The sequence below is a fragment of the Heloderma suspectum genome, chromosome 3 (assembly GCF_057233095.1).
Source record: "Heloderma suspectum isolate Gila_16-S chromosome 3, 16-S_ref, whole genome shotgun sequence".
Taxonomy (NCBI): Eukaryota; Metazoa; Chordata; class Lepidosauria; order Squamata; family Helodermatidae; genus Heloderma; species Heloderma suspectum.
In genome coordinates, this window is record NC_139460.1 from 87,757,722 (window position 1) to 87,773,332 (window position 15,611).

General features: G+C 42.1%; 1 protein-coding gene across 7 annotated transcripts in view; it reads left to right on the plus strand.

The window, feature by feature from the left end:
* The window catches only part of DOP1B (DOP1 leucine zipper like protein B), a 93,508-nt gene extending 78,187 nt beyond the window's left edge, over positions 1-15,321 (plus strand). For all 7 annotated transcript variants that reach the window (XM_084843729.1, XM_084843732.1, XM_084843733.1 and 4 more), the window contains 3 exons: positions 4,927-5,082; positions 7,167-7,296; positions 11,809-15,321. In XM_084843729.1, coding sequence (XP_084699855.1) covers positions 4,927-5,082; positions 7,167-7,296; positions 11,809-12,066 — 544 coding nt within the window. In that variant the 3' untranslated portion in view covers positions 12,067-15,321. The remainder of the gene's footprint in view (positions 1-4,926; positions 5,083-7,166; positions 7,297-11,808) is intronic.
* Positions 15,322-15,611: the final 290 nt, after the last annotated feature.

Genomic DNA, 15,611 nt, shown 5'->3' on the forward strand with positions numbered 1-15,611 from the left:
GCTATTCACCTGGCTAGGGTCTAGTCCCCTTCTTCAGTTCTCTCCAGTTGCAGGTCTGATCGTACGCTGGGTGGGCGGTCTCCAGGTGTGCCCACAGTAGGGTCTAGCCTGAGTTTTCTTACTGTTTCTTTAGAATGACTTTTAAAGGATTTTTAGCTACAGTCTACCCCCCCCCCCTTTCTTGACTCGTGTCTAATGTATTCAGGGTTTAATTCCAGCTATCTTCACGGCTGTGGGGGTGGAAAGAATGACAGTTTTTGGCCGTCTCCATCTGGGAGTCAAAGGGTCATTTTTCCACTCTTTAACCCATACTTCATCTCTTGGTTGGAAAAGATGAACTTCTGTGATGGGAATTGGGGCCTATTTTCTAAGACAAAATGATGCTGGGCTTGAAGAATTTTGCCCAGTGCTTGGACTTCTTGTTTAAGGCTAACATTTGCTCGCTCTTGATGCCGCTTCAGTGTCAATTATGAAGTCAATGTCATGGCCCCTCACAGTCAATGTCACAGCCCCTCTCAAGCTGTCTTCTTTCTTGCCCGTTCTGGCTCCTTTGGTTTTCTTCTTTGTGTATTTGATTCATTTCATTTGGGCATTCACGCCACCAATGTCTATCTTGTCGGCGCTGGGCACACTGGTTCTTTCTTAAGAATCCTCTGCTTTTGCTGGGTCTTCTTCTATTTCCTCGTCCACGTCTTCTTGGGCCTCTGGGTCGAGGGGGGTATATTGGCGATAGGCATCTAAAAGACGTTCCAAGTACGCTGTGGGGCCTCGGTGGCACCTTGCAGCACTTTAGACTCCTTGGTCATATTAACTGACTTCTTTATACCTGCCCTCATGGCTTCTAACAGCAGGGTTTGATACTGGGTGAGGCGCTCTAGCCCCGCTTGTGTTTTGGGATTCCAGCGGGGGGGGGGGGTTACTTACAAGGAGACTTCATTGGGTAACTTACAGCACACAGGCGTACCTAATGGGTGGATCAGACAGCTTTTCTGAACCACGAGCCATTGGGCTAAATGGGTTTCATACCATACATGTTACCCATGAGGCAGCACAACACTAGCAAGCACCTCTAGTGCTCATTTTCAGCATAGGCTAGAAGTGTTTGGTTCTCAGGCACAGCCTCCTGTAAACAAACTTCGCTTCTCAGGCAGAGTGCCTGATAACACCTTCACTTATTAGTATGGAATGTGCTAGACCACGCTATCTGCCTTTTGAATCATTTTCATATGCTCAGAAGGCTTAGGGGCTTACTAGCAAGGGAATTGCAACAATAATGAACTTAAGCCAGCACTGTGGAACTCTAACTCTTACACTGCAAATGACTTGGCTATACTCCTGGGGCCAATACATTCTACCCTTAGATGATTAAAGGCTGCTAGCAGTCTTGCCCAGAGGGCTGGATCTTTTTGCCCTGCTGTTTTATCACTAGGGGATTTACTTTACTTTATAATGTACACTTTAAATGCGATAGCCATATAAGTAAGCACACAAAGTTATAAAGCAGCCAATAACAGTAAGAATTATTGCAACTAGTTTGAAATCAGGTCGAAGAGGGACTCCCCTCTTAGAAATATCTCTCTCTCTCTCTTGCTTTCTCTTTTTTGCTGATCTGCCTGTATTGCAGATCATGTTTCAAACTTTCTATATAAAACTCTCCGCTCCATGCACCAGCCTTGTCTCTTTGTCTTTTTTGCAAGTTAAACTCACTTACTTAAACCTTTCTGCCCTACACTAGTCCCAAAGACGCACATTTGGGATAGGCTCTTCTTCTCTTTCTAGCTACATTTTCTTATTTTAAAGAACTATTACATTATTGTGGCTACTTTACCCCCAGGTAATAAGCTCTAGGCATAATCAGCTGCTTCCAATTCACCCTGGGGGCAACTATGGCCACGCTTCTTCTCTACAAATGTTCTTTCTCTTTGCCTCTTGCCTCCTCTTTCTTCTTTTTTTTCCTTTATCTGTCTGCCACTTTCTCTATTTCTCTGTCTTTTTCTACTTGTCTCTATCTTTCTCTACTTGTCTCTGTCTTTTCTCTTGTCAACCATTGGGAACCACACTCAGTATCATTTGGAGTTGCAACTAACAGTAAAAACATCTGCAAATATCACTTATATTTTATGACATCTAAGAAATCATAAAATATACACAACAAACTTTTTTGCAATTTAACACAATGAATGGAAAACACTTCTTGCATGGTAAGGCATGATGGAGCAGATCTAGCAATCATACTGCTCCTCTGGCTGCATGCTCAGGGCCCATCAAAATCAAGGGATGGGCATACTCACACACGCAGATAGTTCTAGGTCACCATTTTTGCATCAGCAACTCTATGCTGCATGAGTTCTAGCAGAAGGAAATCTAAAAGTCATAGATCAACTCAGCCTGTTGTACACTGAGCTGACTACAAACACAGACACACAGTCTACAGCAATGAGAGTTCAAGTTTTTGAAAAGCCTCACAGCACTGTGGAAAGGGGGGAAGCTCTTGGGGCTATCTATCACTAGACAAGCTAGCCGGGGATTTACAATATTACACACACACACACACACACTTTTTTTCTCTTCTTCTACTTGGTACATGAAAGCAAAGTGCCGAAACTCCGGACCCTGGGGGGTGATGGGCACCGCCTTATACTTGCATTTTTCAGGCAGCCATTAATCTTCTTCGGGGAGGCGGTGGGGTGATTTGCAGGACTTCAAAGGCAAGCTTCTCAGTTTGTTTGTATTTGTAAATCCCAAGCTTAAAACAGGACACGAGGTACAGGGCAGCCAAATCTTTGCTTTGGCACTGGCAACAAATAACTCAGGTCAGCTTCCTTCGCTGGGGTCTCAAACAGGAAAACAGTCTTAATTTAAAGTTGTAACATCACTGACAGCGTCAGCCAGTCAGCTACACAGATTTCACTGTTTTTTTAAGACAGTTACTCGAATATCTTCTTTTCTTCTCAATCAGGTTGGGTCTCCCAGCTTACACAGTTTATTGCAGCTTCCAGGAGCATGGTAGTAGCGTGATTTTGGCTTGGCCAGGAGCATGCTGTCTAGTTTCTCGGTCTCTTCAGCACACACACTCAGGCAGTCCAACACTGGACACTTAAATCAGTGAGATTTCTTCATTGCAGGGAATCCCACGGCAAAAGCTTAATGGTTACGCTCCTCAGAAATCATATAGCTGATGGTCTACAGGCTCTGTGAAGTTCTAGGACAGTTCAAAGCTAAACACGGTTACCTTGGCAGAGATCTTCATCGTGGTTTGCAAATGATACAATTTGCATCCAGGCACCGCTTCAGGTTGTGTATGGCCACATCTGATTCAGATGTAATAGAGAAACAGAACTGGTTATCTTCTGCATACTGATGACACCTCATCCCAAATCTCCTAATGGCCATGCCCATCACATACAATAGATGTTAAAAAGCATTTGTGGTACCCCACAGTACAGTTGCCAAGGGGCCAAGACACAATCCCTAGTACCACTCTCTGAAACCAACTCTTCAGGTAAGAGAAGAACCACTGCAATATGGTGCCACCTGTTCCAACCTCATGGAGCGGGTCCAGGAGAATAACATGTTTGATGATATCAAAAGCTCCTGAGAGATCAAGAAGAAGCAATAGGGTCTCACTTCCTATGCCCCTCTCCCGATAAAGGTCATCCGTCAGGGCAACCAAGGCCGAGTGCATCCCACAACTGGCCTGAACCCAGACTAGAATGAGTCCAGATATTGCATATCCTCTACAGCTGTGTCACCGCCATCTTCTCAAGCACCTTGACCAAAAAGGGTTTTTTGTAACCAGATGGTAGTTGTCATAAACATCTGGGTCTAGGGAGGGCCTTTTCAGGAGTGGTGGTAGAATTGCTTCTTTAAAGTCAGCCAGTACCAGTCCTTCACATTAACCACTCTCTGGATACACCTAGCCAAACTACCCTGGCTAGTCCTAATGAACCAAGATAGGCAAAGGTTGAGAAGGAACATAGTTGGCCATGTCACTGCAGGTGTCTTGTCCACATCCTCAGGCTGCATCAACTGAAATTTGTGGGGAGGAAAGGTTGCAGATATGCAAAAGTGTTAGTGGAACAATTCTAATTTGGATCTGTGATTGAAAGTTGTAATAATATTGAAAAAGTAAAATAATGGATAAGAATATAATGTGCTCATTTTTTGTGGGATGGGTCAAAGTATTTGGAGAAAGGAGGACAAAATTAGAATTTTTTTTTTTTAATGGATACTGGTATTAACAAGAGACAGTTTTACCTGCACTGCAGTAGTGTTGCTAAATGCAGCATCTTACTCTTTCCCATGAGAATGAACAGCAACCATTTGCTTATATGGGAGAAAGTAAAGGTATGTACTTGAGAATATTGTTAGGACAGTGACAAAACCACCATGGGGGGGGGGGGTGCCTACCTTCCAAAGGCTTGCTACCTTTAGCTCATTTAATTTGTCAGTATCATTTGCAATAGCTGTTGGCTCTAAGTCAGCCTGTCCCAATTGACCATGCTGGCTGGGGATGATGGGAGTCGTATTCTGACACAGCTGGTGGGCACCAGGTTGGGGAATCCTGCTCTAACTCTTAGAAATAAGCTACAGGTTACACACAAATGCATGTAATGAAGCCCCAACATAACAAAAGAAAAACAGCTGTAGAATCTGTGACTTTGAATAGGGGGTGGGGGTGGTCCTTAGCTCTTTGCCCATTTGCTGCTTTCCCCCTCAAAATTACCTCTCAGCTGCTTTTCTCCTATGGAGCTTCAAATGCAGACCTACCTGTATGTCAGGGTTTTGTGATATGCATTTGTATATAGTTTGTGGTTTGGTCCTTTTTCAGTGTCTACATTCTTAAAAAAAAATCTCCAGGAGTAAAAACATAGCTTGCTAGGTTTGCCTTTCAATCCTTGATTTCTGTTTTTATGAATGTCACAGAAACAGCAGCAAAATAAGCAAACAGAAAACATCAGATGGCAATGGTCCATTACTTGGTGATATACAGCAGAATGAACTGACCTTGTATTTATCAGCCTGTAAATTCTTGGACACAGCACTTTCCTTTCCACCTGACAAGATGCAGTTATTTCAAATGTAAGTGCTAATTTTTATTTTTATGGCAGCCGAATTTTGAGATAGGAAAGAATGTGAAAATCACCCTTTTTCACATCCCTTTGCTGCAGGGACATGTGAGGGCCTTTTCTGTCATGGCACCCAGTATGTAGAACTCCCTGCTCCAGGATATCAAGCTGTCTCCTTCTTTACTAGTGTGTCATTCATACCAGAACACTTTTTCCCCAGCACATCCTTGATCTTTCTGCTGCATGGATTTGTTTTGTTTAGTTCTGGCTCTTCTTAGGTTTGTTAGTTTAAAGTGTAGTTGATGCTTTCTCTTTTTTTAGTGGATTGTTGTATGTAGTGATGTTTGGTTTTTGTTTTTAGCTGCTTTGGGGTGCACCTCCATTTTATTGATCATGGGATATACTCTTCATCTATAAGATATGAAGCAGTCCCAGTATTCTTCTGTAATTAGAAAGTGTAGTGTGTACCTTTTTGGCTTAAGGCAGGGGTAGGCCACCTGGTGCCCTTCATATGTTTTGGACTATAACTCCCATCAGCCCCAGCCAGGATGGCCAGTGGTCCAGGTTTGTGGAAACTGTAGTCCCAAACATCTAGGGGGGTTGCGCACCCCTGGCTTATGTTGTTAGCCATAAAACCCATAGGAATGAGCTTCCCACTGAGGTGCTGTGCATGACATACTGCCATGCCTACAGCGGTTGCTTCCACCATAGCAGCGTGCAGCTTAGGAACAGAGATATTAAGAGCTATGCCTGTTTGATCATACAAACATACATACAGGGGGCAGGAATAGGTTCCCACTACAGCAGGGACTACAAGTAAAAACAAGGGGCAGCAGTGGCTTAGTGGTTAAGACGCTGAACTGCAGACTGGAAGGTCGGCAGGTCAGCAGTTCAAGACCCGAGTGCTGTGTGACGGAGTGAGCTCCCGTCTTCAGTCCCAGCTTCTGCCAACCTAGCAGTTCGAAAGCAAGAAATTGCAAGTAGATAAATAGGTACCGCCTCGGCGGGAAAGGTAACAGCGTTCCGTGCGCCTCGGTGTTCAGTCATGCCGGCCACATGACCACGGAAGCGTCTTCGGACAGCGCTCGCTCTTCAGCTTAGAAACGGGGATGAGCACCGCACCCTAGAGTCGGACACACGACTGGTTGGGGACACCTTTACCTTTACCTTTTTACAGCAGGGATAGGCAACCTGGTGCCCTCCTGATGTTTTGTACCACAACTTCCATAATCCCTGATGACTGACCATGCTGGTTGGGGCTGATGGGAGTTGTAATCCAAACCATCTGGGCCGCCATCAGGTTGCCTACCCTGCATTACAGGCACACAGGGTGAAATAGCTAGACATCTCTATATAGTTCTTTGTATGCAATAGCTTGCATAATTTCCTTCATAGAAGTGGCTTCCTAGAACAACCTTTGGTTTGTGTGAAGGGGCTGTATGGAGCAATGGCAAACTGGCATAGCCTTATTGATAGGGCTTTCCTACAAGTGAGTAGCACAGAGAGAGGAGGGCTGTTATATTAAAGTAACTACTGCCGTCCAAAACTAGTTTCTCATTATGTTTCTATTCGGTGTGTTAAGACAGCAGATATGCTGGTGTTGTCAACGCGGTGGTGCAGAGTTTCTGACTTTGGGAAGTGAAGGGCCAACAACATAATGCATGTAAATGCCATATGGCAGGAATATGCAGAAAGTCCCATTTTTCCTGACCATTGGCCATGCTGGCAAGGGCTTCTGGTAGTTCAACTCCAGAACTTCTGGAAATCTACCTTCTGCCCACCCCTGCCATATGGTGTCAAAATGACATCGCAAACAAGCATATCTGGATGAAATTGGTGAAAATGTAGCTGTGTGTATTATGTTCTGTATGCCAAATGAATACATTTATCAAGTTAATATCATGGTGGAGGGGGCCAACAGGGTATAGGATGCCTTACTTTCACTCATCTTCATAGTGGTCAGCTATTTGGCCTCTTCATATTAAACAACTCAGCTTGCTAGAACAACTGGAAAGGAGTGTTTCCTCTTCTGTCTCTATTAACCAAGGTTCTCAGGAGAGTGCTGGATTTCTTATCTCAAAATGCCTCTGTTTTCAGGTACAGATGGGCATTTGTTCCAGAGGTGGACACACAGGCTTACGACATGACCTCAGATCTAATGGAAAATCACCAGGAATACAAACCACATATTGTAAGAATCATGGATCTATTGAAGCTGAAATTTGAGGTAAACACTAAATTTCAAGTGACTTTCACAGTTTAATAATTTCATAGTTTGTTTAGAGAGCAGGGCTGGGGGACCTTTTTCAGACCAGGGACCAGATTGCCACCCACAAAACCTTCTGGGTCTAGCCACCTCACATTCACACAGACATGCATACACAATTCACATCCTATATGCATGTGTGTATACACACATATTATCTCTCTTCTCTCATCTCTGCATGTACATGCTCTTCCCAGCCCCAGCTCCTCAGCTGATCCGTGCAGTTGGGGGGGAGGGGATTTTCCTTGCCCAGTCCTGTGAGAGGCTCCCTTTCTCAGCGTTGAGCAAGGAAAAGGTCTTATCTCTAATTAGCTGCTGATTGGAGATGACATTGTTTTCCTGGGTGAGGGGCCAGGGAGAGGGTGCTTGGTCTGAGGAAGAAGCTGGCGGGCTGGATGGGAAACCCCTATTGGTCATGCCTGGTTTAGAAGAATCATCTAGCTATATTTTGAAGCTTAAGCCCGGACTTGATTTCATTTGTTACATTTATATCCTGCTGTTCTTCCATGATGGAACTCAAGGCAGTATAGATAGGATTCTCAGGCGCTGACTGGTCCTGCTTAGCTTCAGCAAGGTTATGTGCCTCAGACCAGACCCTGGAGCTAGATGCGTGTGCTGCTGGGCACACAGCAATATGTGCAGCCATTCTGTTCAATGGGAGGACTGTGTGTCCAGAGTTCCAGCAGCCCTGCTTCTCAGAAACACTCCTCTGTTTGTGTGTATCTGGGAGAGAATCTGCTGGATCCTTTTGTGGGCTGTGCACATGGATCCCATTCAGAATAATGGCCTAGCACATTGTGTAGTCAGCACAATGCATGCCTAAGCTCAGGGCAGTGGGGGAAGTGGTTTATAATGGCATGCAGGGATACCCTTTTGATAACTGCTGCGTATTCCGGAGGGAATGGATTGTGCTACTTACTTGTCTTCAGAGTAAAGCATTTTAGCAGGGCACAGGTACAGATCACTGATGGGTGATGCATTAGGAGACATAGACCCGGTTCTCGCGTAACAGGGGCAAATTGTGGGTTAATCTACAATTTGCCACAGTGTTTGCTGGGCAATGTTACATGGCCATTTTCAGTATTCAGCCTCTGATTGCAGTGGATCCTACTTGTGGAACGGAATCAGAGCAACTCACTGCTTGCGCAACAGGATTGGTGGGTGTTTTGCCAAGAGGCAAAAGTTCTTTTTAGGATTCAGAGGCAACAAGCACACAAGTGGGTAGAAGTCAAAGATTTATTCCATAGCAGGCAAAAAGATACAAGGAAACAAATCATACTAAGCAAGATAGCTTACTTCTCTTTTCTGTTGTCGGGGAACCCAGGAGCAACTACGGAGAGAACCCAGTCAGTGGCTTTGCACACAGCACCTTCTGCAATCCAGGTCTGAGGCGAAGTCTACTGTGAGCAAGTTTCTGTGGAAACTTATATACTTATATACTTGAAGGCTGCCTGGACTACATGCTGGGTGGCCATGCCAGCAACCTTCAGCACACCTGGTGTGCTGGTCAACTCCCATGTTTTTACTTATTCCATCAAGGTCATAAGCCTGAGCTGGTGGCCATCAGCCAACACAGATAACTCTGATGGCCATCCTTCACTCCTTAATTAATATCACACGGTGCAGACAACTGACAGAAAATACAAATGAATAATATGAAGCACTTTTAAAGGAACCAGACTCTCAAATAGAAATTCAGGCATAGAAGGGCAATGGCTGTATACCAACTTATGCACCTCGATATACAAAGGTCTTCTGGTTTTATTTTCCCATACACTGGGATATAAGAGACTTGGTGTGGTGTAAATGCCCCAGTTACTTCCCAGTACCTCCTGCATCCGTAGTGTGAGTTTAGTACAATATAGGGTATCGTTGCTGAGGGGGAATCAACAGTTCACTCCTTGTTTGGTTATTCATTTATTTAATAAATACTACTTAAAAAAGGGATTTACCAAAGCAGTGTACAATACAAAAACCACAGTTAACAATACAATACAACAGAAAATGTAACACGTCCACTTTAACATACACATATCTAAAAGAGTAACTAGCAGCATAATTGACCAACAAAAATTAAGCTGAAAAAGCTTGGGTGAAAAGAAATGTTTTTAGCATGCACCTAAAGCTCACCATCATTGGTGCATGCCTTAATTCCAGGGGCAGGGTATTCCAGAGGGCAGGGGCAACTACACTGAATGCCCTCTTTTTAGCGGCTGTCACATCCTGGGAGTGTGCAGAACTATCACGCTCTTTCATGTTTAAAAGCAGGAGATGTGTATTCTATGTTGGAGAGGGCAAGTATATACAGTCAGGGCCAGAAATATTGGAACAAGGATAACTGTTTTGGCAGTTGGCCTCTGCACACCACCACATTGAAGTTGAAAGGAAACACACCCAGATGGGAGCAAAGTCAGGACTTTCAGCTGTAATTCAAGGGGTTTGACAAAAGTGGGGCACTAACCATTCAGGAAGTAAGGCCAGTGGCATACACACACACCCATCGTTGGTGGCTCATAAGTAATGGAATGAATGGCTGACAAGCAGCTGCATGGCCAGGTGTAGCCTGTTTCCTGGGAACCCCATGACCAATCAAGCAGATAAAAGGCCTGGTGGTGGTTCTGAGTGTTACATTGGCATTTGGTAGCTGTTCACTGGAACTCCCAACATGAGGTCCAAAGAGGTGTCCATGTGAGTGAAGGAGGCCATCATTAGGCTGAGGAAACAAAATAAACCCATCAGAGAGATAGCAAAAACAGTAGGAGTGGCCAATACAACAGTTTGGAACATCCTGAAAAAGAAGGAATTAACTGGCAAGCTCAGCAACAACAAAAGGCTTGGAAGATCACAGAAGACAACTAAAGTGGATGACCGCAGAATTCTGCTCATGGTGAAGAGGAACCCTTTCATAACATCTAGCCAGGTCGAGAATGCTCTTGTGGAGGTAGGCATGTCACTGTCAACATCTACAGTCAAGAGACGGCTGTATGAATGTAAATACAGAGGCTTCACAACAAGGTGCAAACCACTGGTAACGCTCAAGAAGAGACAGGCCAGATTGGCCTTTGCCAGCAAACACCTAAAAAAGCCTGCACAGTTCTGGAATAAGATTCTTTGGACTGATAAAACCAAGATTAACTTGTACCAGAATGATGGGAAGAGAAAAGTATGGAGAAGGAAAGGAACAGCTCATGATCCAAAGCATACCACATCATCTGTCAAACATGGTGGAGGCAGTGTTACAGCATGGGCATGTATGGCTGCCAATGGAACCGGGTCATTGGTGTTTATTGATGACCTGACTGCTGATCAAAGCAGCAGGATGAATTCTGAAGTGTATAGGGGTATACTTTCTGCTCAGATTCAGCCGAATGCTGCCAAACTGATAGGATGCCACTTCATATTGCAGATGGATCATGACCCAAAACATACAGCAAAAGCTCCCCAAGAGTTTCTCAAGGCAAAGAAGTGGGATGTTCTTCAATGGCCAAGTCAGTCACCTGATCTCAACCCAACAAAGCATGCTTTTTACTTACTGAAGACAAGACTGAAGGCAGAAAGACCCACAAACCAGCAGCAGCTGAAGGCCTGACAAAGCATCTCGAGGGAGGAAACTCAGCATTTGGTCATGTCCATGGGTTCCAGACTTCAGGCAGTCATTGACTGCAAAGGATTTTCATCTAGGTATTAAAGGCGATCCTTCAGTTTGAAATGATGTTGGTTTGTTCCATTACTTATGAGCCACCAACGATGGGGGTGTGTGTATGCCACTGGCCTTACTTCCTGAATGGTTAGTGCCCCACTTTTGTCCAACCCCTTGAATTACAGCTGAAAGTCCTGACTTGGCTCCCATCTGGGTGTGTTTCCTTTCAACTTCAATGTGGTGGTGTACGGAGGCCAATTGCCAAAACAGTTATCCTTGTTCCAATATTTCTGGCCCTGACTGTATCTTTCAAGGAAAGAAGAATAAAGGGGGAGTGTTCTTAAATGGCAGGGGACTTTTGCACAAGAGGCAGAAACTCTGCTCATCTTCGCCACTTTAAGAGGAGAAATAAAGGGCTATTTGAGCATAGAACAACAGGGAAGTACTTGGGGCGGTGTGGCAGTGGGAGGTCTTTCAAAATTTTTCCATTTGTGTAAACTGGGAGGATGTTGACATTATCCTGCGACAGTTGCACAGAGCACATGTCTCTGCTACACATGTCTGTCTCAGCAGTAATAGTGAAAATAGCAAGGAGGAAGTAATAACATTTGACCAAGTACACTGAACTGAAGCTCCATTGGCGGTAATTTTTGAGTTTGTAGGGGGAAAAATGGTTGTTTACGTCCTAGTAGAGTAAGCTAATTATATAAGGTTAAAAATTGTGGTCTTCAGATGGAAAACTGTATCGAATACATAGTTCTGCTTATATTGTATACTTTAAAAAAATCCCTGCAAATGTGTATTAACAATTTTCATTTTCTGTGTCTTCGCAGGAACAAAATACCAATGAGAAAGCAACAAAAAACTATGACTTTCCTCTTTTGGACCTTGGTTCTATATCAAGTATCACAGAGCTAATGCCATTCTTCAGGATACTAAGCTGTGCTTTTAAAACTGAAAGCAACAGATCACTAAGCACATACAGCTCAAAGTATCTCAAAACAGACTGTCTCATTGGCAGCGGCACAAGGACCTTGAAACTACTGGAAGAGTGTGTAGAACGTGATTTTATAGAAAATATGGAAAGTTAGTCATGTTTAAAAAGAGAGTTCCATCGTATGAGCCTTTTAGTCATCACCAGGTTTCAGCTTTATTAAAAAGAAGATGTAAATACTAGGATGAAACACTTTAAAGTTTACAGACCTCAGCTCATGTTTACTTTTCCTACCGATGCAGTCTACACTGGTTTTATTTTTGTTGATTAGTGATATGTTGCCCTCATGTTCTGTGGGAGCAAATTAGCATAAGAACTTGCACGTTTCTTAAAATAACAGATTTTTACTTCCGAAGTAAAACGGAACCATACTTGAGTTGTTCATATAATGAAGGCGGTAGATTTGCTGTTTATCTGATCAAGGCTGTTTTAAGAGACATTCAGATTTGTAGGACTCTCTTAAAGGCAACCTCTCCCCCCAAAGAAATAGATTGGCAGATGGAGACATTCTTCTTTTTTTAGTTCTGTCTGTAAACATCTCTGTACTAAGCTGGGAAAAACATAGTACGCTGTACAGATAGATATCTGTATTCTTCTAACAAAATGTATGTGTAACCTTTCTAACATAACTTTAACAGCATAAGGCTGCAAGTATAATAAGCATACTTACTAGCAAGCAGACCTCACTGAACTAAGTGGGGCTTACTTTTTAGTAAATATCTTTAGGATTGGGCTTTAAGTTTATATGTTTGCATAGGATTTATGGAAGAACAACTCTTCTAAAACTAAGGAAACATTTTACTTGGAAGCTTTTTAGACTAGTTTTAAAGTCATGATTGCCTCTTACAATTTGCCGATTCGGAATTTAATTGTAGTAGGCCTAAAAAATTTTAAATAATGTGTATAAGGTCTGTACAGTTCTTGAAAGGTGTGTGCATGTGTGTTCTATGCTGCAAGAGAAGTACTTAATTTCTAAGCAAATAGTTCATAATTCTGTGCTAAAACATCTGTGTAGATATGGATATTTACTCAAAATGTGCATAAGATTGGGACAACTCTTCATATTGTGACTTAATTTGAGGAGGGAGAGGCTCTTGTTTCCAGCTCTTTGTTTACTACGATATTTGTAATACACAAGTAGAATCTTGGGAGCAGGAAGTTGTTAGATGGGTGCGATGCCAATAGCTACAAATGGAAAAATTGTCAAGAAAATAAATCTATGTATTAAATATAATTGCTAGCCTGATCTTTAAATGCATTGGATATTATACTTGCCTATTTTTATATGTTCTTGTACAGAATACTGTTTCTTTAGCAGATCTTCTCTCTCTCTCTCTCTCTCTCTCTCCCCCCCTCCGCCCCCCAAATGCTGACTACTTCTGGTAGATCTAGCACCTTCACTTTCCAAAAACACAGATTGGACAAAATCCAGCTAAACTTAAACGTTTCCCATTTATTTCAGTTAGGCATCTGGTTAAATTTCTCATTTAAAATCAGTGGGGCTTTTCAAGTGCTTAAGTTTGGTTAGATTGAGCCCAACATTTTTTGTGCAATATTCTTGCAAATATTTAAATATTAAATTTAAATATTTAATGCCAAGAGTTGCTTTTGTGTTTTGTTTTTAAATTCGTCATTGTCACTCTTTGTCTTAGTGCCCACTAGTACCACAAACATCTGGTGTATGGTGCAAAAAGTTCTGACAATATGGACAGAGTTACTTCAACATTTTATATAGTCGGCTATCTGTGTATTCTTATTTACTGATTAGTGATGGGGTTTCTGTATTCATTTTGATACTGATTAAATGCTGAACACATTATATGCTTTTGAAAGGACTAAAATGAAATATTATTCACTTGTTAATAATTTTGTAAAGTTATGCAATCAAGCTCAAAAAGTAAATGGTCTTTTTCATTATGAATGTGAAATTCAACTCTTTTGAATGTAAATTATTTCACACATTGTTTTAATCATAGGTATAAAGATGTAGTATCCATTATAAAACATAAAATGCTGCTCAATATTGTGTATTCCTTACTATCTGGAATTTTAAACATTTTCAAAATAAATGTAAGCCAATGTTGGTAACACTCAGGGGAACCGGATATTCTTCATTTGCAATGCCGGTTTTATGACGGAAGCTCTCCATGTATCAGCTTTGCTCTTCCCTACTAATACTGGTGAAATGCAGCTAATATCAGATATTTCACCATGCAGTTAATTCCAGGATCCCATTTTAACCTATATGCATAGTGTATGTAACATACCGTTCCACTCAAGATGATATGCACCATTATGTTTTCTTCTTCATCTTCCCTTCTGTTTGCTTCCCCGCACCCCCATCTCATTTGAAACTATCCTGAGGACTATTTTAATATCAGTTTATACTGCTTAAATGTTTTTTAAAAATTCTACCAAACTAGATCAACCTCTTTACCAGACAAGGCACTGTGGGTTAATTAACCTACGGGGCTTAACGATGCACTCTGTCCGCCATTTTTAATATGGAAGCCATGGTGGGTGGGTGCCATGGCTTGTGTTGTGAGAACCTGGGCAGCGTGGGTTGTTATCCGAGTGTTGTTTAACCCTTGCATAACCCACGTTGCCTGAATTCACATGACATGACAAGCCGCAGTGCGTGCCCACGGTGCCATGCATATTCAAAATGGCGGCCAGCATACATCGCAAAGCCCCATGGGTTAATTAATTCATGGCTTAGTGTGACGTGCGAAGCAGGTTATACTATTGCTTGATGTCTGTGGATAATTCTCTATCGCATACTGTAAATCCCCATTCAACTTTACAAACAGCATCCTATCTTTTGTTTCCCTAAGGCCACTCTTCTACATTTTATCTCACACTATGCATTTTATGAATGGGAATTATACCTGGGAAGATGGACTCGAAATCTTTTGGTCCCCCATAATTCTGAGGGCTTGCTGTACATGGCTTATAGATGCACAATAACTGCACAAGAATATTAGTCAATTATTTTGATTTAAATACTGATATTTGCTTCTAAAACTTGAAAACAGTATAGCTTGGTTTGAGGGAATAACTTTTCATACTGCTATTGACACTTCTGTTTTCCAAGTAGTGATACAACAGTAAGAACAATACAAATTTGATTGTTGCTTTTAATGGATACTGTTACTTTAAAATTACAGATTAAGTGATACCACTTCAGAAAATTACTCTTTATGACAAAAAAGAAACTGAGGATATGTTTGTGGTATTTAAAATGATTGCCAAAGAAGAGTCGAGGTTAATTTGTAAACGAGATAATGGCTGCTGTGTAAGGTTGTTGTGTGTTTTTGAATGTAACTTTCACATTAAATATTTTGTTGAAGTACCTATTGAAATATCAAGTGTTTATTAATTCTGCTTAAGTTGGATTGCATTTTGTGATTTATTGTTTCTAATACTTGTATCCCACATAAAGCAGCTTAAAATAAACAATAAAACAGATTAAAACAAATCTAAAAACAAAGTTACAACCTAGTTTTAAAACCAAGATGCTCAGAATAATTGCAAATGTAAGTGGACAGCATATTTCATTATTCTTGGTTTCGTTTTAAATCTATGTGTAACAGAACAAATGACTGACAGCAAGGGAGTGTGATGGGATGGTGGGTGGAGTTA